At 38.1% G+C, this 24940-nt stretch overlaps 1 protein-coding gene across 2 annotated transcripts in view; it reads right to left on the reverse strand.

Moving 5' to 3' along the window:
- Positions 1-20435, reverse strand: part of gabrz (gamma-aminobutyric acid type A receptor subunit zeta) — a 40956-nt gene extending 20521 nt beyond the window's left edge. Inside the window, exons 1-2 of one of the 2 annotated variants that reach the window (XM_079595162.1) lie at positions 20272-20435; positions 12-89 (exon numbers count right to left, since the gene is read on the reverse strand). In XM_079595162.1, the coding sequence (XP_079451288.1) occupies positions 12-89; positions 20272-20300 (107 nt within the window). In that variant the 5' untranslated portion in view covers positions 20301-20435. Of the gene's footprint in view, positions 1-11; positions 90-5753; positions 5971-20271 lie in introns of those variants that run through there. The other variant, XM_079595163.1, reaches the window with a different exon arrangement.
- Between the last annotated feature and the right edge of the window lie 4505 nt (positions 20436-24940).

A 24940-nucleotide genomic window follows, 5' to 3' on the forward strand; every position in this document is an offset into this window, starting at 1 on the left:
GAGTTGCTTACCTGCTTATGAAAAGGAGGAGGAGCAAAGAGCCCACAAAGCTACACAAAGGCATGGCTGCTTGAGCGTTACGCGTCCGACTGAGAAATGAGAGATAAAGAATGGAGAGATTATGTAGAGATTCAACAGATTTGTACAGAGATTAAGCATTACTGACAAATTTTGCAGTTAGCATAAGCGCTCAACATTTTAGTTTGATGATGAGCCAGGAAAAATTAGGACAGGTTTTCTCAATCCTCCTTAAGTGTGTTTAGAGACTGTTAAGTGATTAAATATACCCCTTACTCAAGTTTTGACTGAGGCTATAAGGCAATACCATTAAAAAGGTTTCAAAGTATCAATAATTTACCATCACAGCATACTTTGAGAAAAACAAATTGACCAGCTAACCAATTGAGATATATATGGGAAAATGTTGTGAAAATAGCTATAATTTAAATAATTTCGATTTGTGAAACTTTCATACAGTTTGTCCTGTGAAATCCTTAACCTCTGATCTGTCTGTGTACATTTGCCCCTTGAAAAGATGCATTCTGACGCATATAATCCCAGAACACATAGTGACATAATCCCTCAAAAATGTCTCTGAGAACAGATTTACTGATGGTGACATAAAACTCGATAGATATGGTGCATATTTCCAGGGAATTATGTAAAACCACTTAAGCTATGTGACCACCAACTACGCAAAGACGACAAGATACAACAGTATAAGTAGTATTTAGGTTTTAAAATGATTCTCAATTCCTTCATTCTTGAATACTTTCCAGTTGGCTCTGAGCCTTTCTGCCTTGTAAATACAATAGATTTTATCTGGGAATATATTTCATAGATACTTTTTATCTTCTCAATGTCTATTTTGAGCCTTGATGGTAAAAAAATAGTCTGTGATTCTTTTGCTCAGTCTTCCAGCACCATTGCAATCTGTGTGCAGCTGCGACGATGAGGTTGAGACAACAGACGTCTGCCCTGCAGCATGTGTTCATACACATACAATGTGCAGGAAGATGTAAAAAAGCTTAAATTTGAATTGCACGGGTAGTAGTGCTTCAAAGTACTTAAAGCGGGCATCTTGTCATGTTGACATGGTTGTCATGTTGACATGGCCAAACAAACACAAAACTGTCATATTGTTAACATGAAAAATAAAAATCTGCTCTTGACCCAGATTAATACGTTCTTTTTTAAGAAATAAAACACAAACACTGAGATGTAATACTCTTCTATTCTGCCTGTCAGTGCTATTAAATCCAGATTGCTCCACATACTGTAACTCATCTCTAAGATCAGAACATTTAATTTCATTATTTATTATTTTAACACTCCTGTCTCTTTTCTACTCATCAGCTCTTCATGATGGTTTGTGATGGAGGTGGGTAGCAGAATAAGTACATAATAGGTTTTCTGTAACAAATTTTGAAAGGTTCCACACAACTGAAACACTTAAAATATCCTCTTTTATGCACAGAAGAAAGAAAATCATACTGGGTTGGAACATCATGAGGGTGAATAAATAATGACAGAGTTATTTTTATGTGAACTAGCCCTTTAAATTTTGTAAGCAAAAGTCATCAGAAGTTGACACATCCTTACAAGGAGAAAATGTGGATGTCTCCAGGCTTATTTGTACCCGCATACATGAAACATGCAGTCTTCCCACACACATATATATCTTACATGCAGCATTCCCTCAGCTCCCCATTGCAAAAGCTGCACTAATTCCTATACCCTCGTGGTTTGTGACTCAGTGGCTGCTTGAAGGATCCTGGTCTTAAGACTGAGATGTCACTCATTTAGAGTGACAGATGACATCTTCAATGAGGTCTGGACCTTGATAGGGAAGACCCCGCAGGAAGGTTACACTGGACTTCTTTAACAACCCTACCAGGAATCCCAAAAAGCCTGAAGCTGGGAATGCTTTGGTGGTTATAGGTATTGGATCTCCAGTGCTACAGATATACTGTTCAGTCCTCTTGACTTTCTCATACATTACCATTCAAACATTAGTTTTTTTAAAGTTTCTCATGATCACCAAGGCTGCATTTATTTGATCAAAATAAAAAATACCGTATAACTAACATGTAAAATAAATAACAGTCAAATAACAGTATTCTATTTTAAAATGTAAGTAATTTATTCCCGTGATGGTAAAGCTAAATTTTCAGCATCATTACCCCAGATTTCAATGTCATCATGTGATCCTTCAGGAATCCTTCTAATATGCTGATTTGGTGCTCAAGAAACATTTCCAAATATTATCAATGTTGAAAATGGTTGTGCTGCTTAATCATTTTATGGAAACTGTGATCATTTTTCTAGGAGGCTTTGATGAATAGAAAGTAAAAAAAAAGCATTTATTTGAAATAAAAATCTTTTGTAACATTGAAAAAATATTTTATGTCATTTTTTTGTTTAAATTAATGTGTCCTTGCTGAATAAAAGTATCTCTCTTTTTTTTAAAGATCATGACGCCAAACCTTTAAACGATGCTATAATGAGTAATGACAAGACTTAACAGCTGTCTGACATTGCTAAGCTATCCATCTAAAAAGCAAAGAGCCACAGCTATTTTTCTCTATTGCACACCTTCTTGCTATATTGACTTCAAACAACAGATATCTCAGTGAGAATCTAGGTCAGTGAATGACTGAGTTCTGTCTCTCCCAACGGCAGGGTCCAATTACTGTTCTTTGACAAACTGAAAAATATCTCCACAAGAACCTTCTGAATTAATCATGAAAGCAAAACAGGAGCATTACGTGAAGCATTTTATTTTTTAACGGCTTTCTTAGCCTTATAATTTACTAAAAAGCCCTATTTATTTTTTGCTGTTCATTTGTGTGTATGATGTAGCAGGGAAAACATCTCTCATCTTTCCTCTTAGAATATTATAATTAATAAAATATGAATGTGGAAGAGAGAGAGTTTGTGCACTGGGTAAATGTGATCGTCCTGCCTTTGATAGAGATTATCTGGGCATCTCATGGCACCCAAGATAAACCGCTTTCAACACAACTGATCATTTACCAGCTAACAGAGCACATGAGAAATGCTGATTTGAAAACCAATGGACAGCTTAGCCTTAAGCCATCGGCTAATCACAAGATAGAAATCTGCACAGTTTCTCATAGTTTTTCAGGCCACAGTCTATGGTAATGTATAGCAACAGACACCAATAAGCCATTATGTCAAGAATAATCTCAATTCAAGAGCCTTAACTTAACTTTAAGGGTAGTAAAACATCATAAAAGTAATCCTTGTGACTCCAGTGGTTTAACCTCAATTTTGTTTGAGCTAAAAACAAACATAAATTACCATTTTATTTACAAAATATTAAGCTCTCAAAGTCTGCTCTTGCATCAACACAGCACTCTTGCATCATGGTACTCTCGTGAATGTGCGTTGGAGATTAATATTTTGTAAATAAAGTGGTAAATTATGTTGTTGTTGATGTTTTTTTTTTTTGCACAAAGTCTTTGCGTCGCTTCATAAAATTGAGGTTAAAGGGATACTTCAGGATTTAGCATTAAGCTTTGTATCAGTAGAAAACCTGTAGTATTTTAAAATTACCATGCTTATCCCCCTGAGACGAGAGATTTATGTACTTTTGTCTGAAAAAAATCCTCCGATGACGGAGGATTGGAGGATTTTTTGGCCAGAGGCTAAAAACTACAGCCAGTAGAAGGAGCTGTTCCGCATGTTTTAAACCCGCCCATAGAGTGTGGGATCTCACTCACAGAATGTACAAATAGTGTCAGCCATCTTTTATTTAGAAGCTAAGCTAACGGGTTCTTATTTAACGGTATCTCCATCGAGATCGTCCAAAATGTCCGGGATTCGGCTTTTGCTTTGTGCAGTCGCCATTCATTGTTTACATGCACACCTTTTGTTTCAGTCTAACTGAATTCATTCCGATTGGTGAATCTGAATGTAGTGTTTACATGAACGCTAAACAAGTGATCGGTTGATGTGCGTTTTACCATTACTAGGAAAATTCCCGCTCCTCCGTGAGAGATAGCCTACGAGACCGGTGCGTCTCACAGGTGTCGCTCATAAGTAAACACGCCACCGGCCTTGCGCCGTTCTCCCGCGACCCTAGCCTCGTCCTGTTTGCCACAGTGAACATGATGAATGGCGACTGTAGAAAGCCGAATTCTGGACATTTTGAGCGATCGCAAAATCCCGGGCAGACTCATCACGGATACTCACTAGTAGCCTAGCCTTGTTGTTTAACTGCGGTCTCTTAACGGTAGGCGTGGCTTGGGAGTGGCCTCCTATGGCTGCGAAGCAAGTGCCTTCTGGGAGTTGTTGTCTTTCATCCCCATAAGCCAAAAATAAATTTTCTGGCTTTTCTCAGTCTAGAAGGCTCCAAATTAAAAAATAATTTCACATTTCTACTATATAAATGACCCATTTTAAATACACATTCATCTTTCCAGAGGTGAAGTATCCCTTTAAACAACTGGTATCACATGGATTATATTAATGATGTCTTTACTACCTTTCTGGGCCTTTAAATTGGTAGTTGCGTAGACTGTCAATGGAGCGACAGAAAGCTCTCAGATTTAATAAAAAAGATCTTTATTTGTTTTCCGAATATCAACGAATACTTATGGGTTTGGAAGGACATGTGGGTGAATAATTAATGACATCATTTTGGGTGAACTACCCCTTTAACTCTATGCCACCTTTAACCCGTTCAGACACAATATCCATCCCAATGTATCACTTTGATGCCAGGTCAATCTATGAGTGCCATATCACATGATTTTTACTAAAATACAATAAAGTAAGGAAATTTAGCATGGTGGTCTATGAAACAGGGCAGAAAAATATGACATATTAAAAAAATTATGATTCATGATGATATTTTACTTTAATATTCATTGAATTGAACAGTAGGTCTAAATGCAAGCAGAAGACAAGAGATAGATCTGATTTCACTTATAAAGCTTTTACACATTAAAGGCAATCTTCACCAAAATGGAGTTAGATTATCTTCAGACCATCCCTGTCAAAAGTTATTTTGTATTCAAAACTGTTTACATGCACTGACATTGAACTTTTTTTTTTTTTTTTTACCAATAAATTGCATTGATCATACTCTTTATTTGTTTACTTGGGAACATACTATAGATTTACTTTAGTAAATTTCACAATTAGCCTACAAAAAATGCATTGAATTAAACATAAATTTGAGAAAGACTGAAATAGGCCTATTCAAAACGTGTATCAGATGTTAATTAGAATATGATAACCTTATCACACAAACATTACCATAAACGGATTTTTATCGATTACCATGTGTGCCTGCATTTACTGTAGGCTAGAAATAAATCGTGGTCATATTTTTGTGTTCCTAAAACTTTGTTCAAGAAAGGGTTAAATTTGACGATCTGTCACAGTGGGAAGTCGTTATTAAATACAAACACAGTATGCACATTCGCCATGTGGAACTATTCACAATTCACAAAATAAAACGCATTTTATATTTTACAGTAGCCTAGCCTAACACAAATGGTCCTCTATTATATAGAAAAGCAGGTTTAAAACGGTTACAGTCTTCTAAGCGCACATTATTAATAATGAATCAACAAGCAAGTAATTTAAACAACAAACATTGCGACTTTACAGGTGGCGTCAAAGAGTAAACTAACAGTCCCGACTTTATATGTTATCACACATCAAAATATTTCATTCAAATGCATAAACGTAGCCTACATCATAACACACTGCGTACTTACATTTAATGCCGGGCAATCGTTTGCATTTCCCAAACGCTTATAATATCGAATCACTCATCTACATATGTTGTATCGGTTGTAAGTCCGAGCCATTTAGTTCTTTGAAAAGAAAGACGTGACTTTAAGCGGTGTTCAAGGCGCTGGAATCCGTCAGTGATGCGCAACTTCACAGCAGTCAGTCTAAACTACTGGTTGCATCCTAGACACATTCTGCGCTGTGTGCTCATAGAAGAAGAGCCTATCAGTGATAGACTGACGATTCAGTGGTGATTGGAGGGAACAGGCTTGGGAAATGACATCTCACATGTTTGTATACATTGAATCACAGTGACATGCAATTATCACATAGGCACACATTCCCACATCATATAGGCTACTAATCTCTATAGGCTTTTTTATGTCACATGCATGCAGGCAAACCCTGTCTGTCATGGCTTTCTTTATATGTCATGTCACTTTGACCATGAGGTTATTTCTTTCGAGGCATGAAATTCTATTTTCACATGTTCGCCCACTTCTGGCAAGTAAGAAATGTTTGACATTGCATCATACATAGATTATGCCGTAGCACTCCAGGGAATAATGTGGAATCAAGTGCAGAAATGCATTCACTTCTTCTAGCTGGTTGTTAGAGACTGGATTCTGCAATTTCGGGGTAAGCTCCAGTTCCAGCACCCACGGAACTGGCAGGTCTTCATAATAAACCCACTTACTGTTGTTCTCCAACATTTAACTGCCAACAGGCACAGATCTGATTGCAAGAGATTTCCTTTTGAAACTGATGGATGTCTTCACGGCATATTTCAGAGCTGAAAATGTGTGCAGATCATTGTACTTTTGGCTGTAGGCTGTTGAAGTTGTTAGCTAAAAATAAAAACTCAGAACTTATTTGTTAAAAACAGTGTTGACTCTGATCTATCTTCATCAAGCACCTGCAAGTCAGTTGGTGCTAAAGCTAATTGACTGCATGCGCATCAGCATGCTGCCTGTCAGATCAAACATTACACAAGATGCATTCAAATAGGATCCTCCCACATTGCTGCAGAATAAAAAATTGTTTCAGGGTTGCATGCCAAATGCTGTTCCTGTCCAAAAAGTTCTCTGCTCGCTCATGCAAATACAAGCATTGAAGGCTTCCCGCAACACTCCCACTCAAGACATGTAAATATGTCCTTTAGTATAGCAGAGAATTGTGAACCCATGAAGGATTTCATTTATTATTCAAAATAAAGCGTGACTTGAGACAAAATGTATACTGCGTTAAAATAGACGAGACATTAATCGTGTACATTTTCTGGGTGGCAAAATAAACAAAGCTAATTGCTTTGACACATTCTCATAGAGAATTCTCAATCTTTTCAATCATAAAGAATTCATCTGGTCATAGTTACATGTTGAATATGCAAGAACACATAAATCGTGAGTATTTCACTTAACCACAGTGGTGTGCGTCTTTGTTTTTGTACATTAAAAAAATATAACCTTAAAAGGTGCTTCATGTGTAACATGTAGGCCTATGTTCTGCTTTTGTTTAGTCTCATTGCGTTTTGATTCTGTTTTCCCTGTTCGAGGGTTTCCCAAAAGCATTGTTAGCCTGCAAATTCTGTCGTTATCAGAGTAGTTCAACAAATCTGTGTTTAGCAAAAACATAGTTCCAATGAACATTTGCAAAAAGCATCGCAAAGTTGTGTGGTTGGGTTAGAAGCATAGTTTTGATGACATGTGGACTCAATAAATCCTTATCGGGAGCAAAATAAGCAAGCTGACATTTGTTACATTCTATATTTTTTATTTAGAATACCTCAAAAATTTATTTACGTCATTTAGTTCGTCAAGAGATTTAATGCACCATTTTTGAAGAGTATGCATGTGCGTACATACTCTAGGATGTAATGGTGCGTTCACACCGGACGCGAATAGCGCGTCAGGCGCGAGTGATTTCAATGTTAAGTCAATGCAAAGACGCGTTACGCGTCTTTGCATTGACTTAACATTGAAATCACTCGCGCCTGACGCGCTATTCGCGTCCGGTGTGTGGGTGCAGTAAGAACAAGCCTATTTTTGAAATTCTGGAAATAAAACAAAATAACTGAGAAAAATTTGAATCTCAGCCATGGCCGTAATTTATAGCAAAACATCTAGCATTAATTTGATCTTAAATGGATTCATTAAAAGAAGTTATTATACCCCACCACCTGCGTGACAACATCTCCAACGTGGTTGAATGACAAATGTGCGACAATTAGTGTGACTGTGGTAGTTACACAGCAAGTTACGTCGTTGTACAAACACCCCTGGTTTACACCCCATGTTTCCTACACAAAAAAAAGCCTATGTTCCCTAGTTAGTCTCCTTGGTTGTTAATTAGGTCTACGCACCTGTTTCTGTTCAGTTGATTATTCTCCCTTTGTTTCATGGTCCGGTTTTGTTTATGTTAAGCGTGGTTATTGCCTGAGCTTCTTCCCTGTGATTTTCCTATACGTGTTACTAGTGGAATTTACTATTAAAGACTCCTTTAGTCATCCTTTGTGGTTGTGCACTTATTATAGCCTACACAGTGCCTAACATCATGTAACATCAGAATTAATTGATTTAATATATTAATTTATTCGCTTTATCTATCCATGTGGCTGCTGCAGAAAAGAGGCACTGGATCCAAGTGCAGTAGCCTAAACATGTATTGAAACAGGACAACTGAAATAACTCTAGACAAGGAACAAGATTAATCCAGGCACATGAACAAGAAGCTACAACAAGCACACAATACAACCATACATTGGTAACGCTATAAGGAACAAGAGAAACACTGGGGTATATGTACACAAAGAGAAAACAAGGTTAACCCTTGTATGGTGTTCGGGTTTGTAGGACCCGTTTTCATTTTTTATCAAAAGAAAAATGATACGATTAATTATTTTTTCAAACTCAGACTCGTTGGCCTTGGCTCATTTTCTGTGGGGAACATATATCAGAACACTAAACATACTAAATGGTGTGTTTAGTAAATGGCAAACATACTACATGGCATATATTAGAACACTCAACATACTAAATGGTGTTTTTTGAAATTCAAAAAATGCCAAAAGTTTTCTGTGATTGGTAGGTTTAGGGGTAGGGTTGGTGTAGGGGGATATATTATACAGTTTGTACATAGAAAAACCATTACGCCTAGAAAAGGAATGTTTGGAAATGTGAACTGATATTTCCTACTGACACACTACAGCAAAATAACTGGCTAAAAATTTGTGAAAATATGAGTGTGCCTAAAAAGTATGTGTGTATAGAGAGAGAGAGAGAAATTTTCTCATAGTGCAAAGTGGTTGACATGCTGTTTACGAGCAAATGTGTTCAACTTAATGAAAACAGTGAAAAAGCTACATAAAAATATCTCTCATACATCACTTTACGGGCAGAGACAAGCTGTCAAGTGGATGCTTACTGCCAAATATAAACTTATAAATGTGACTAAAAAGACATGTACAATGAATGTTTTATTCAAACGCCTCTTGCTTTGCTGCCTGATGTCAGGCTACACACTGCTTTTTTTAAAGTTTAAATTGGCTGCAAGTGGTCCACTGGGACAGTTCCTCATTTTGTTTGATAAATCTTTAATTTTAGGAAGCCATGCCTTCTGTTAAGTTGAACCTGGGCCTAATTATAACTAATTATAGTAACATGAATAATTGATTTTACATTTTATACAATTATATAAAACATGTAATTACACAAGTACTGTTTTACTGTTGTTTCAGTGATTTCACTTGAATTGCACACACTTTTTTAAATTATTTAGCTGAATAAAAAGTTAAAGGGCATGAAGTACCCATTTTAAATTGCCTAAAATATACAGATTGTGTGCCTTGTGCAAGAGCTGATGTCATGCAATGACACATGGGACACTAATTGAAAAACGATGAGCTATAGTAAAAGAAGTGTGTGTGTGTGTGTGTGTGTGTGTGTGTGTGTGTGTGTGTGTGTGTGTGTGTGTGTGTGTGTGTGTGTGTGTGTGTGTGTGTGTGTGTGCGTGCGTGTGTGTGGTGTGTGGTGTGTGTGTGTGTGTGTGTGTGGGGGGGGGGGGGTATGATTACTCTAACAGCAAAAAGAAACTGAGGCATCAACTATGAATTATTAACTGTCCCTGGTTGAGACCTGTCAAGAAGAGAGTGAAAGAGAGGAGGGAGAGGAATTGTGTTTAAAGCTCAGCACGGGCTTGCTAACATTGCTCTGTCAACACAAACAACACTCTATTGCCATCATCTTGACATGGCAAGACCGGCCTCTAACATTGTAAGCTCATAGGAAGCTTAAAAGTAATCTGTAAGGCACTTAACAATCTAGTGCCACCCACTCGTGTCCCGGCAGCTTCATGGAACGATGCACTCGATGCCGTGCCATTCTCTTGACAAAATGTCTGCGGCATCCCTGTTGCTGTCTGTCTGCTCGAACCACGCAGGGCAGTTCCCTTCATTGTGGGGGACAGGAGTTCTTGTGTATGTTGAAGTTTTAGAGCCTGAAGCCCGTGGCTGAGTGGATAGACTGCGGAGGGCGAGAGCACCATATGGTAAAGCCTCAAGCCCAGTTCTGACATGTATAGGGCAAAAACACTCTGGACTTACATAAGGATGTGACAAAGCGAGTGCCCTCAGTTGGGCCTTTGAGTAATATGAATCAGGAGAGGGCATGAGGTTTCAGGAGAGTCTGGTGCCAGCATGCTGTCGACTGGCAGCCGTGACCTGTGTGCCGCCCACTGCGCCCGATGACAGCATGCAATATGCACAAGCCCTGCCTCATTCTCTGGCCAGTTCCCTGGGGGGATGAGCTTATGAAGCGATTTATATACAATGCTACACTGGTTCCACAAATACTTCACAACAACAAACTCACTGCAAAAGGAAAATTGATGTGATATGTTGTCAGGATCGATGCTTAGAAATGTTTCTCCTCATTCTGTCATTAAACGGGGAAGAACAATGCCTCAAAAAGCAGGAGGGGAGGATGAATGTGCGTATCTATACCACGAATGTTATTTCTCGTGCCATTTATACGGCAAAAAATGTTTTTTGCGTGCATATGCTATTCACTGAAAACCCTTGGGTAGGATTAGGGGTGGGGAGTGGGTGCGTATTACATGCCATAAAGTGCATATCATATGCACGCGAAAACTGCGTATCATATCCCCGCAAAAACTATTTTTGACGTATAAATGGCACGAGAAATAACATTCGTGGTATACGCACTTTCATGAGATCGGGCTGGTATAGCTCAGCATAAAACCAGCCCACAGTAACAGACACGAACGCTCGATGACGGGTGACATAAATTACTAAAAAAGCAGATAACGGGGATGCCCTCCTACCACTTACAACATGGTTTTAGAATGATCAAATAACGTCAATAAAAATCAACCATTTTCTCTACTATTTCCTTTTCCTCAGTCTTTAACAGATCAACTTTGATGGACTAATCTATACACCATTAAATTTCACACTAAATCAAAGCAAAGTGGTCATTGTGCCACCGGGGCCAAGCAATAGCAAGCCAAAACACTCTATTCTATACACACTCATATTCTAAAATAATTGCAACACAATAGCAATGTTAAAAACAAAACAAAAGTCAGTGGCTCTATAGGCTCTGTAAACTAAACAAAATCAGAGGATTTGTCATCACTTTGTAAGTCTGTCAAGATTTTTTATCGGGTTTAAGAAACATCCTGAGCTGTGATGTCAAATGCTGGACACTGGGAAAAACATAAATCGATTTCACGTTTCCGTCACTGGTAAAGCAAGTTCTACATTATTGAATAAAATATTTTTGAGTCATATTTTGATTGAAATGTATGGCATGGCTACTTTTGAATAACTGTCAATAGAGAAGACTGTAGTTAAAGCATATATACGAACTGGCCTTTACTAACCAGCCAAAACTTGACCCCTTATAGGGTTTTCTCATATATCTTTGGAATTATGTCTTGAGAATGAACACTTTCAGGCCCGATTTCTCATTGACAGATTTACCTGTAGCTTGGCCCATTAACTTTTTAAGTCCTGGGTTGAGTTTAGCCTGTTCCAAGCCTTTAAATTAGCTAAAGAAAAGTGATCACATTCAGTTTAGTGGTTTCCACATGAGATAACGGGCCCTAATTCATTCTAAGCTGTCCAGTCAGCATTCTCTCCCTTACACTTCCTCTGTGATAACCTGAGTTTAATGCTAAAGGGCAATGATTGCTTTCACAGCCTATTATGGTGTAGTGGTGCATTTCTTGATGATGATTTCACAGCACAGTGCATTTTCTTCTGAGAGAGATGAAGTTTACATCAGCCACAGGGTGAGATTTATCCAGTCTCACATCTACTGTATCATCACTTTTCACACTTCTTATTGCTGCAGACATCCCGATGGACCCAAGAGCAGAGGTTTGTAAGAGCTGAAGTGTGTAATTTTTTCGATGTTAAAATATTTTCTCCTATCTCGGCTTAATAGGCAGAGACAGCTATAAGTAAGCCATTTGTAGGTTGTTTTCTCCGAAAAGTCTGTGTAAATACTGTGTCTCTGCGGCTTTATCACAACATCACAACTTTTTTTGTTTGTTTGTTAAACATCCCTTCCCACCCAACCTAGCCAACCAACCTGCACTTGAATTGCCTGAGGTTTATTCATTTCACTTTTGCTATGAAAGAACCTTTACATTTGACAAAAATAGAACTTATATCTGTTATTAAAAAACAAACAAGCAAGCCCTGCCCAGATGAGAAATAGTAATGCAAATGTAACGTAACACATTCCATTCCATAAAAAATAAGTAATGCAATTAGTTATATTTTAAGGAGTAGGCCTAATACAATACTGTAACGCATTACTTTTAAAAACCAAAACACTGGTTAAAACCATAGACAGTATATAAACTGGACACAGCGACCCCATAGGTTTCAACCATAGACAGTATATAAGATGGACACAGCGACCCCATAGGTTTCAACCATAGACCGTATATAAACTGGACACAGCGTCCCCATAGGTTTCAACCATAGACAGTATATAAACTGGACACAGCGACCCCATAGGTTTCAACCATAGACAGTATATAAACTGGACACAGCGACCCCATAGGTTTCAACCATAGACAGTATATAAGATGGACACAGCGACCCCATAGGTTTCAACCATAGACCGTATATAAACTGGACACAGCGTCCCCATAGGTTTCAACCATAGACAGTATATAAACTGGACACAGCGACCCCATAGGTTTCAACCATAGACAGTATATAAACTGGACACAGCGACCCCATAGGTTTCAACCATAGACAGTATATAAACTGGACACAGTGACCCCATAGGTTTCAACCATAGACAGTATATAAACTGGACACAGTGACCCCATAGGTTTCAACCATAGACAGTATATAAACTGGACACAGTGACCCCATAGGTTTCAACCATAGACAGTATATAAACTGGACACAGCGACCCCATAGGTTTCAACCATAGACAGTATATAAGATGGACACAGCGACCCCATAGGTTTCAACCATAGACAGTATATAAGATGGACACAGCGACCCCATAGGTTTCAACCATAGACAGTATATAAACTGGACACAGCGACCCCATAGGTTTCAACCATAGACAGTATATAAGATGGACACAGCGACCCCATAGGTTTCAACCATAGACAGTATATAAGATGGAAACAGTGACCCCATAGGTTTCAACCATAGACAGTATATAAACTGGACACAGCGACCCCATAGGTTTCAACCATAGACAGTATATAAACTGGACACAGCGACCCCATAGGTTTCAACCATAGACAGTATATAAGATGGACACAGCGACCCCATAGGTTTCAACCATAGACAGTATATAAACTGGACACAGCGACCCCATAGGTTTCAACCATAGACAGTATATAAACTGGACACAGCGACCCCATAGATTTCAACCATAGACAGTATATAAACTGGACACAGCGACCCCATAGGTTTCAACTATAGACAGTATATAAGATGGACACAGCGACCCCATAGGTTTCAACGGAGAAAAGTGAAGCCCATTTGAAGCACTCACTTCCTGATCGCCAGGCGTACTGCGCAGGCTCAAACTGAGCTTGGTGATGTGAGCAACGTGTCTGACAGTTGTCAGTCTTCTAGTAGCTGTGCCGAGAGAAATCTGAATCATTCCCTTCCGAATCTCGCAGAGACGGAGAACGTGAGTATTAGCTGCAGGATCAACTTTATCACTCTCTATGGGCTTCTCCCTTGACTTTATGCCTCCACGTCCCCCCGATTGCTTGCGAGCTTCTCTGCCTGTCTATACGGTAATTTCTCGACTTGTGCGACAGAGTCGCGTGGTTATGACGCAATCGTTAGCCTATTTTTACAAAAACTGCTTCTACGGGGCCATAACGTAAGATACAAGGTAATGGAGCCTTTTATACATTTTTGTGTTTCTTTAGAAATAAACAATGGACAAATGGAGTCTTTAAACGCCTCAGATGTAAAGTTATTCGCTGTCAAAGTGACGCCAAAATGAATGGGAGTCAATGGAATGCTAACAGCAGGTGGGGGTCTGCTAATCAATAGCGGCGCCCGGGGAAGCTTCAGTTTCCGGCGGATGGATTACCCATAGACAGTATATAAGATGGACACAGCGACCCCATAGACTTCAACGGAGAAAAGTGAAGCCCATTTGAAGCACTCACTTCCTGATCGCCAGGCGAACTGCGCAGGCTCAAACTGAGCTTGAACACGTGAGCAACGTGTCTGACAGCTGTCAGTCTTCTAGTAGCTGTGCGGAGAGAAATCTGAATGATTCCCTTCCGAATCTCGCAGAGACGGAGAGCGTGAGTATTAGCTGTCCATGAGCTAGCAGCGGGAGCAACTTTATCACTCTCTGTGGGCTACTCCCTTCACTTTATCGGACTTAATGCCTCCACGTTCCCCCGATTGCCTGCGAGCTTCTACGCCGGTCTATACGGTAATTTCTCTACAGTGCGACAGAGAGTCGCGTGAGTTATGACGCAATCGTTAGCCTATTTTTACAAAAACGGCTTCTACGGGGCCATAACGTAAGGTACAAGGTAATGGAGCCTTTTATACATTGTCGAGTTTCTTTAGAAATAAATAATGGACAAATGGAGTCTTTGGACGCCTCAGATGTAAAGTTATTCGCTGTCAAAGTGACGCAAAAATGAATGGGAGTCAATGGAATGCTAACAGCAGGTGAAGTTCTGCTACAATGGCGGCGCCCGCGGAGGCTTCAGTTTCCGGCGGATGGATTACCCCCTTGGGATTACCCCCTTGGTTAAAACACGTTAAACATACAGTACTCTGCAGGTAATCGTGTTTTAGTTCTTTCATTTGCCAACTGTGCATACGCTTATACAGGATTTTTGTCATGTCATTTTTGTAATTAATTCATTATTAAAAAGAACAGGTGAACATCAGATGTTAGATTTATACTTGGTTTTAATAAATAACATTAATTACATTGTTATAAGCGGAGCTATGCCGTTTCGGCAATTTCTTCGCTGTATTCTCGCTTTTTGCTCGCATGTTTCTCTATAGAGCTCCCCCTACAGCTTCGGAATAGATATTTGACAACACTGTCGTAAAGACTCTCGGATACCAGAGGCTAGTAGATCAACGACATCAAAGCAGATGGGACATTCTTAAAAACGTCTTCTTCATTCGGGTTCGAACAGCGTGAGGGAGCGCAGTAATGACAGAATTTTAGCAGATTTATAAAATTAGTTATTAAATAAAGCAGTTAGTTACATCACAAGACCTGATATATCACGCGATACTTCCAAAGTTGCAAGGGTGGTTTTTCCGCTCACAGGCACCAGGGGGAAGCGAGACGGCCACCATTCAACCCCAAAAAAGTCAAATAACCATTTCAATGACTCCGAAGCTGTTCAGTTAAGGTAAATTAAGCTTAAAAAAAAAAAAAAAAACTGCATACTGGTAGTTCCTCTTCAATGTTAAAAGTGCATTTTTAAAAAGTGCACTTAAGTGTGTAAGAAATATTGTGATGAAAGTGTACTTACCGGTACTTTAAGTTAAACTTAATTAGACATTATTACAAAGTGCATTTGTAAAAAGTGCACTTAAGTGTGTTAAGAAATATTGTCATCAAAGTGCATTCCCTTAAGTGGTATTTAATTTGAACTATATTATATTATCTGCAAGTACACTTTTCAAAAAGTATACTTTTATGATTTTAAGCACACAAAAAGTACACTTTCAATACAATTAATCACACTTCTTTTTCCACAAGGGCTGTTTTTTATGATCAGGACTCATAATGCCGTTAGATAGGCTATGCGTCAGTTTCACTAAACGGCCCAACGCACATAACTCGCGGACATTTAAGGAGGGATGGATATTTGCCTTCGAGTGATAGGCTTCGTGAGTGAAATTGTATTCGTATTATCTTTCAGTATACATATCATTTTCTTTAGATTTTCTGTCTAAAAGTGATCAAAAAGACATTTAACTCCAGCTCACCATCGGTGTCGCCAAACTGCTCCGTCTCCAAAACGTTCGTACGCATGGGTCAGAGTTTGCGTGAAGGTGCGCACATTTTCCCGTAAAGTTTGTTTTTTTTAAACACAACTTATGCGCCGGAAGAGACCTATTCTGTGCGTACGCAACGGTTATAAATGAGCCCCCTGGTGTCTGGTTATATGTCTCGTTTTTTTCCAACTTGTGTTGGTTTGTTGGGGCATTGTGAACCATGCCTTTAAGAGAATAGTCTTCTCAACAATTGCATGTCTAATAAGACCATCAGTGCAATAGCGTGCACTGGCATCAATTCAAGCCTCTTGATTTAATTTCAAACAGATTTATGCATATGCACAGAATTTTTATAGGGAGGGAGTCTCACTGAACTGGTTTAACATCTCTGTTATATCAGCTTGGCAAATCATAAATTCAGGCATTCACTAATGCTTTTAGCAGTATTTATATGAGTGAATTAGTGTAATTGGATTAGTTGTTAATCGTTTAGAAAAACAGACACTTTGAATTGTTTGTAGAGTCAGTTTAGCTTTGATAGATGAATATAATTTTTATGGACACATAATGTAATGAATGAGCAGGAGGTTTGTTCTGGATTTATGGCTCACGTGCTCACAATTAAATGTATGCATTAAGCCTTGTGCAGTTGCACTGTTCAAGATTGTCTGTGGAAATGCAGAAGACCTACATTACAGTATAGTGTTCAATAGAGCTCCACTTCATTCTTATTCCAGACCTTAAACCATGTTTCCCTCGGACACATCTCTGGTAAAACTAAAACTATACTGTTGACCAGATTTTTTTTATGTATTTAAGCAGTGCAAAAATATGAATCACACCACTACAGATCTAAGCATTAGTGAAATGTCATAGATGTAATATTACTGTCTCAACACCAGAGGTCATAATCACTGAACTATTGAGATTTGGAGCAATGACTGGTTTAATAATCTCAACCTGTTCCCAATTATGTGTTATTTTTATATGCTTCCTGTAGTTTGCTTTCTGCGGTAGAACGTTTTCTGTTAGTTCTCGTCGTTTTCATTAAATCCTCAGGCTATTTTTTTCTCTTGCGATCTCAGTGGAGAACTTCAGACCTTTTCTCCTGATAAAGACTAATGGGTTTAGACAGGGTTGATGATAGGCTTCTACTCCCACCTCATGAGCTGATTCCTCATGCTGTCTGTTCCTACCATCTAAGGGTTTTCATCTCAAACCATGGGCCACATTGCAGTGAAGAGGATGTCTCATGAGTTTGGATAATCCACACACAGTATATGACTGGGTCTGTCTAATTGCCAGTTCAGAAAGCATGATCCACTCAAGAAGCCAGCAGTGCTATCTCACATCACTCCTATCTTGGGTTGAAGTAGGCTTATTATTTACTACAAATGAAAATGTCCCCTGGCGAAGAGTCATTTTCGATGCTGAAAACCAACACAGGCAGATCTCATTACAGCAGGCAGGACTATGTTAAAAAAAAAGGTGTTTCCCGAGCTGTTTTGTCATTTGCACCCATACACAGCTCTGTCAGTAGGGCTTCTTCAACCCCAAACCTAAAATCATTTTGTCTGCTTTTGTATAGCTAGTAGGCTATATATTCAAGGTCAAGATCTTGAATATTGATTAAGTAAATTATATTTGTGTTGAAGTTAAACATTTTTATTTTCTAATTAAACCATTTATAAGCCCACTTAATAAAAGTGATAGGATACGACAGAATAAAGCACACAATTTGGGTGCAATGTGTTCATTCTGCACAACTGAGCATGTGATTGTTCTTAAATGGCAGGTTATGTGTCTCTGTCTTGTTGTTCTTAATGAACATGAACAATTTGCAGCACTTTACAGCAGTACAAATTACTTTTAAATATAAATCCAACCAGGTAAGAACTCTTCCTGTCAGCCACTTCATCAGTGTTTGTTTGAATCAGTTTTGTCAGCAATGACATTGTATCATATTAAATTAGGCTACGTATTTTGCAGGTAAAATTATAAAAGCATTATAATGCCTCAAGGCAAGTCTGTGGGCTGAACAACTGTGTTGATGACATGCTGTAATCTGAATTCATCTGTATTGTAATTTTGCCAAAAGCTAAATGTGTCATGAAAATGTGTTTTTCTCAACCTGCATGAAACCATTCAATTAGTGTAGTAACAATTCTGCAGATGTGTTTTTCATCTGGCTGTGTTTCACATTAAATACACACTCAATCACACTATCAAAAAAAGACAGCAACCGCTTATTAGTTCTGAAGTTAATGTGAACCATGTGGGACAGGTTTGGCCATTTGCAAAGAGTTGAGCGCATATAAAGCAGCACCGGAGAGGCGTGAGAGGCCGTTCCATCCCTGAGGGCTCAGCGTTTTGACTCGGAGCCATGAATCTCTCTCTGTCGCCTCCGCCTCCCAATCCTGTTCTCCATTTTCACTTTCACACAAAATACACAGACAGGGCATACTAAAATTCTGAGTATAGGCTACCCTCACTATATCAGCTAATGGGTGAGCACATCTTGTGTATCCTGCATGACAAGATGCAAGATGTGCCATCCATCGTAATCTTTAAACAAAATAACTTGACATTTCTTCTCTTCTCTGATGACGTGTTGACTGGCACTAGGGCGGAAAAACCTGTCAGTCCAATAGGCTACTAAAGGTGCATCTCAAACGGAAGGCTGTGTCCTAAGGTTGCATATCTCGGCTGCCACGTCATCAAGCGCCGCTAAAGGCCGTCTCAATATTGATTTCGGACAGCCCAAAGCTGCGTCTCAATTCACCTACATACACCCTGATTAGTCACTCAAACCTTATCTAAACCTCTCACCATCGGTCGCATTTACTGTTTAGGATGGATAGTATGGACATTGAGACGCAGGGCAAGTGTACATCCTTCGCATCTTTAAATAACCCACAATCCTTTGCACACACGGAAAAGAACCAATGGAAACGAGTCGGCACTGAGCTTGTCTGAGTTTGTTATGAAATGTAAGACAAAAATAATGTTTTCTGAGATGAAGGCATGCTATCTTTTGTTTTGCTGTAAATTAATCACTTAACACTACAGGTGAAACTAGAAAAATTCGAATAACGTGCAAAAGTTCATTTATTTCAGTAATTCAACTTAAAGGTGAAACTAATATATTATATGGACTCATTACATTCAAAGTTAGATATTTCAAGCCTCTATTTGTTATAATTTTGACGATTATGGCTTACAGCTTATAAAAACCCCAAATTCAAAATCTCAGTAAATTAGAATATTACATGAAATCAATTAAAAAAAAGGATTTTAGATACAGAAATGTTGGCCCTCTGAAAAGTATAATCATGCGTATAGTACTCAGTACTTGGTTTGGGCCCCTTTTGCATGAATTACTGCCTCAATGCGGTGTGGCATGGATGCTATCATCCTGTGGCACTGCTGAGGTGTTATGGAAGACCAGGATGCTTCAATAGCGGCAATAGAGCCTCATGTCTCTCATCTTTCTCAATGGTCCAGGTCAGGTCAGGCGAGTTTGCTGGCCAATCAAGCACAGTAATCCCATGGTCATTGAACCAGGTAATGTCTTTTGATGCTAATACTTAAAGGCCTTAAAAGCTTGAACCTCGATAAATGCTGCTTGCAGCTTTAATTTTTTATTGATTTCATGTAATATTCTAATTATCTGAGATTTTGAATTTGGGGTTTTCATAAGCTGTAAGCCATAATCGTCAAAATTATAACAAATAAAGGCTTGAAATATCTCACTTTGCATGAAATGAGTCTATATAATATATTAGTTTCACCTTTTAAGTTGAATTACTGAAATAAATGAACTTTTGCACGATATTCACATTTTTCGAGTTTCACCTGTAAACTGCCAATAATGTAAGCCACTGGGAGATGATAGATGGATATCATTCACTGTATTGTATTAATAGAAAGCCAGTTGATATAAAGATTTTGATTACAAAGTATTTTCCAAAAATGAAGTTTTAATAGTATCTTCATACCTTGACCACGGGGCCAGGAACAAAGCCATGCACACGTATAGGCTACAAGACCTGGGGTATCAATCCTCCTCCTGGAAGGCCACTGTCCTGCAGAGTTCAGCTCCGATTAAACACATCTGAACCAGCTAATCAATGGGTGCTTCTCATTCCACCCCCTGTAGGATGCGAGGGAAGGCTGCAAAGAAAGAAAATGAGGACGGATGAATCAAATGAAAGCTTTTTTTATACTTTGATCACTCGAGCGTCACTTCATAGCGTCATCAGCTGCGCTCAAATAATCTGCCCTTATGTTGTATTAGTTTAGTTATTTAAGAAATTCATAGTAAATAATATTAAAGCAAGATACCCTGTTAAATATGTGAGATGTGCGGTTCATATAAACTGCAAGGGTAAAGTAGGCTATACACGGGTTTCTGTGCAACGTCATCACATAGATGCGCGCGCATCTAAGAGGCAGAAAGCAACAGTCTTTACGGCTATATCTAGCAGAAGCAGAGATAACGCGGAGCTGTAGTGCTGTAAACTAACCTAAATGCATAGGGTATGTCATGTTTTTATGATTCGCAAACTTAGTTGGACAATTTCATACTAGTCAACTAACTAACGTTTTACATAATGTTATATTAATATGCAAATGAAACACAAGCAAACAGATTCAACTCTGAAATTGCAGTTTATTATTGAGTCAACAAGAATTTACAAACAATGCGAAATCTACGTTAATTACAATGTTCTTTTACAGAACTCGGCATAACATATAGCGGTCTTGCCTCTTGGATGCGCGCGCATCCGGTATTGTTTGTATACAAGAAACCTGTGTATAGGCTAAATTCAAATTATTGTGACCGATGTGAAGGGGGAGGAGAATGTATAGGCCTAGCCTACGTGCGTCACGTTTAGTCAATAAAGCTCTTCCGCAAAGGATACACTGCATCCTCGCTTATAAACATCACAATTGAAAAGACTATCACAACTTCAGTTTCATGCCGAGGTTAACTAGCCTAAGCCTACATGTATCTTGAGCAAGTAGGCCAGATTGTCTAAACAGTTGAAACAGACACACTAACCCACTGTCCAAAACATTTCTTCCCCCTATATATGTCCTATATGTCACAATCTGTCCATGTTCATTTAGGGCATCTAAGTTGGTCTTTGATTCTAATCAGTGAATTATTTATCACAGTACTGTGAGATTGTTAGATGTAAAATGCTGTTGGATTTTCTCTCTTTTTCAGAATGTGCCGGATACACTCGAGGACCGCCTTTTAGCCAAAATAAATAAAGAAATAAAATTGGTAACTGCAACTGAATCTCACTATGGGCATGGCGAGTTATTGAGCAAGCCTTTCTTCTGCAAGCTGTGAAATGCTTTGATTTCATGATTCACTGACTCGTGGTGCATTCATTATGCAGAAGGAGTCAGTGTGTGGTTATTGAAATTGAAAATGTTAAGCTTTGTCTGTAAACCTGTAATGGCTTATTGTGGTATAATAAATGTCTGACGTGTAATTTTTATTCAATTTCGTGAGAACAGAGCGATGGCCGGTGCAACTATGACGTGATTCAGGATAAAGCTGAAAGTAATGCATTGTATGTGATGTAACAGTGCACTCTAGTGGACTAAAAAGGAATCATAAAATTAAAAAAGTCTACATTCACACAACCTTTCATTAAATTCATCTAACACAATTGCCTAGCCATTATTAACGTTACTATAAAAACATATTTTAAATAATAATAATAATCAAAATGACTGTTACTGTTTTACTGTTACTGTTATAGTGAATAAAAAGGAATGATTTAGCTGGGTGTTGTTGAGATGTCCCCCAAAAAATGAGGCCTACTTAAATATGCGTTATCTACTCACAGGCTTAGTTTAAAACTTCCACTATCATTATTAGTAGACTTAATAAAAAAATAGAAAATTAATCATCATCATCATCAAAAATGATTCTAATAATAAATACAAAGCAATTATTTGATTAAAGTTTTATTTAGTACCATAAAGCACATTTTTTAAAGCAAATATTAAATGACAATTTTAAGTAACCAAAACTAAGCACTAATAATTCATGTTGCCTTAAAAATTATGACATAAAAGCAAGAAAAAAATTAAATTAAGACAAAAAAAAAATTCTAATGAAACTGTGACACTTTAACCTGTCCCTTCATTTATTTAGTTTTTTTGTGAAAATGTATAGATGCAGGACATCTGAAACTGATTTACACGTATCTTCTAGCTCTAGGTGTCATGTATGCTTTTTAGAGCACGTTTATGAAGGCAATCATGATTTTGAATATTTTCAATCTTTGAGTGAGTGTTGTTCATACAGTAATGGGGGGAAAAAAAATCATAACCTCTTTGGTCCCAATAAATCCAATCAGATCTCAAGCACAATTACTGCAAAAACATGTAATATTAAATCAAATAAAACATTCTAAATGAACCACAGACTTCCCACAACAACTTCTATATTAGAAGAGACATGCATCATTTTAAATCAAAACTGAATGGTAGAATTTGCAATTATGTAAGGACTGAGCAGGCAGAGAGTAATGAACAGACATATGAAGTTATCTTTCCGTCCCAGACTAATTTACTTGGCCAACACACTTTGATGGATTAGCTTTGATCCCACTGGGTGTTTGTTGTTCTCTCACCCTTTGGTCTGCCATTTGTACTGACTTTCAGATACTACAAACAAACTGCCAAATCACCGATGCCAGGTCAGGAGACATACTGAAATGTCATCCTTGCCTTTAGATGTACGCGCCTTACGTCTATTTTTAAATGCTTATTTACTTATGAACTGTTTTTGAAGCCAAGACTATCTTTTGACCTCTTCAATGATGATGGTGTTGATATATGCACCATCACCACCACGGGCTCACGTCGACATTCATTCACAGATCTCTGCATGCCGATGCTGATTCACGTCCCAGCTAACCTCATTACAATGCCTGCTTGGTTCTCCACAGGATTCTCATCCCATTTATTTATACATTTTTAAAGTCCACAATTTGGAGCTAATTATCCCACAGTGGAATGGCCAGATTGTAAGTAGGAGGAGAAGATTTTTAAGTCCTGTGTAGAAAAAAAGCCAACAGAGGATTGCATAGAGAAAATAAAAACACCATGTAAATTATAATTCCTTTTGAAGCAGAGAATGGATTTAATAATTAAGTAAATCATGAGAAAAAAAGAAAGAAAGAAAAAAAACACTGCTGGTGTCAAGATGCATTAATTTCTCATCACATCATCATCATATCACATCATCTTATCACGTCATCCATTCAGGTCACATTTCAACACGTACTGTCATTATTGGACTAATTAGCCTATTCTCACCATGTGTCTCTCTTTTTTTAAGTTATGATGAGGGGGTAATTGAATTGACAGCATAACAATGTCCTCTGTGACTTCCTCGGAAAAGTTCAATGACAAGTTAAAAGGGGGAATTTACACCCTCATTTATCTGCCAATCAGAATCATTTTTATCTGATTCTGAGGCTACGGTTACACGTCAACGAGTGTCAAAATGATCCTCATTGCACGGATCTGCAAAAACGACTACTGTATTATGCATGCCAGTCAAGCTGTTATAACTGGCGAGGTACTTAAAGAAAAAAGTACGCGCCTATAGACCCGTAGGGAGAGCGGGGCACACGGTAACGCGGCGCTAGTTGTAACACACTTGTTTCAAATACTTCCACACATGCCAGCATGACGAAACTTGGTGTATTTACTAGTTATGCACTATAATAGAGAAAAAAGTGCGCCAAAATTCAGAAATCTTTGTAAGATATCACTGAACATTTTGAACCATAGCAAAAGTAGCTAGCCTCCATTTCTTACTTAAGTTACATTTTCATTTCTTTTTTTGTGTTTATTTAAAATCAGACAAATCTGATATTATTTGAATCTCCAATCTGTTATTTAACAGTTAAGATAGTTCTTTAATGCTTCGCTAACCAGTAGAAGACACTAGCAGGGTTTAAAGTTGTGCAGCTGGGGCATGTTGTAACACTGCGTTACAATGTGCCCCTATTAGAAATATGCTATTATGTTCTATACTTTTATGAATTCTGTTGAGAAAACATGTGAAACATGTAAATAAAGACTGAGAGTCAATGTTCAGAAATTATTCATTATTATTTTGTTTTGAACTATGCTGCATAGCTGTGTTTTCCAGTGTGTTTGTTGTCAAACTCAAAAATGAGACAACCCAGTATTTTATTTAAAAAATGCCATTATTTTATATGAAAAAGTTAATAATTGTATTTTATTGAGAAAATATTTTGGTCTGACTTTTATATATTTTTTATTAGATCAGATAGCATTTTAAGCTGTCATATGGTGATGTTACAATGTGCCCCTCACATGTTACAATGTACCCCTCCTAATGGGGCATGTTGTCACATTTCACTTCCATTCTTTCGGGGTAAATCAAGAAAAAAGTATACACTGTATTAATAAAACAAAACCACATAATTGTACTAGACATGTGGGAAATTAATGTGGGGAAAATAAATACTCTAAACCCTAAGTAGATGTACACAAACTGAGAAAGTCAAAAAGCGTTACGTTGTTCCCCGCTCTACCCACGCATGCGCGTGACGTTACTGTTTTCACAAATGTGCTTTTTTTTTCTTTTCTTTTTTACACAGA

Source organism: Phoxinus phoxinus (assembly GCF_949152265.1).
Source record: "Phoxinus phoxinus genome assembly, chromosome: 21".
Classification (NCBI taxonomy): Eukaryota; Metazoa; Chordata; class Actinopteri; order Cypriniformes; family Leuciscidae; genus Phoxinus; species Phoxinus phoxinus.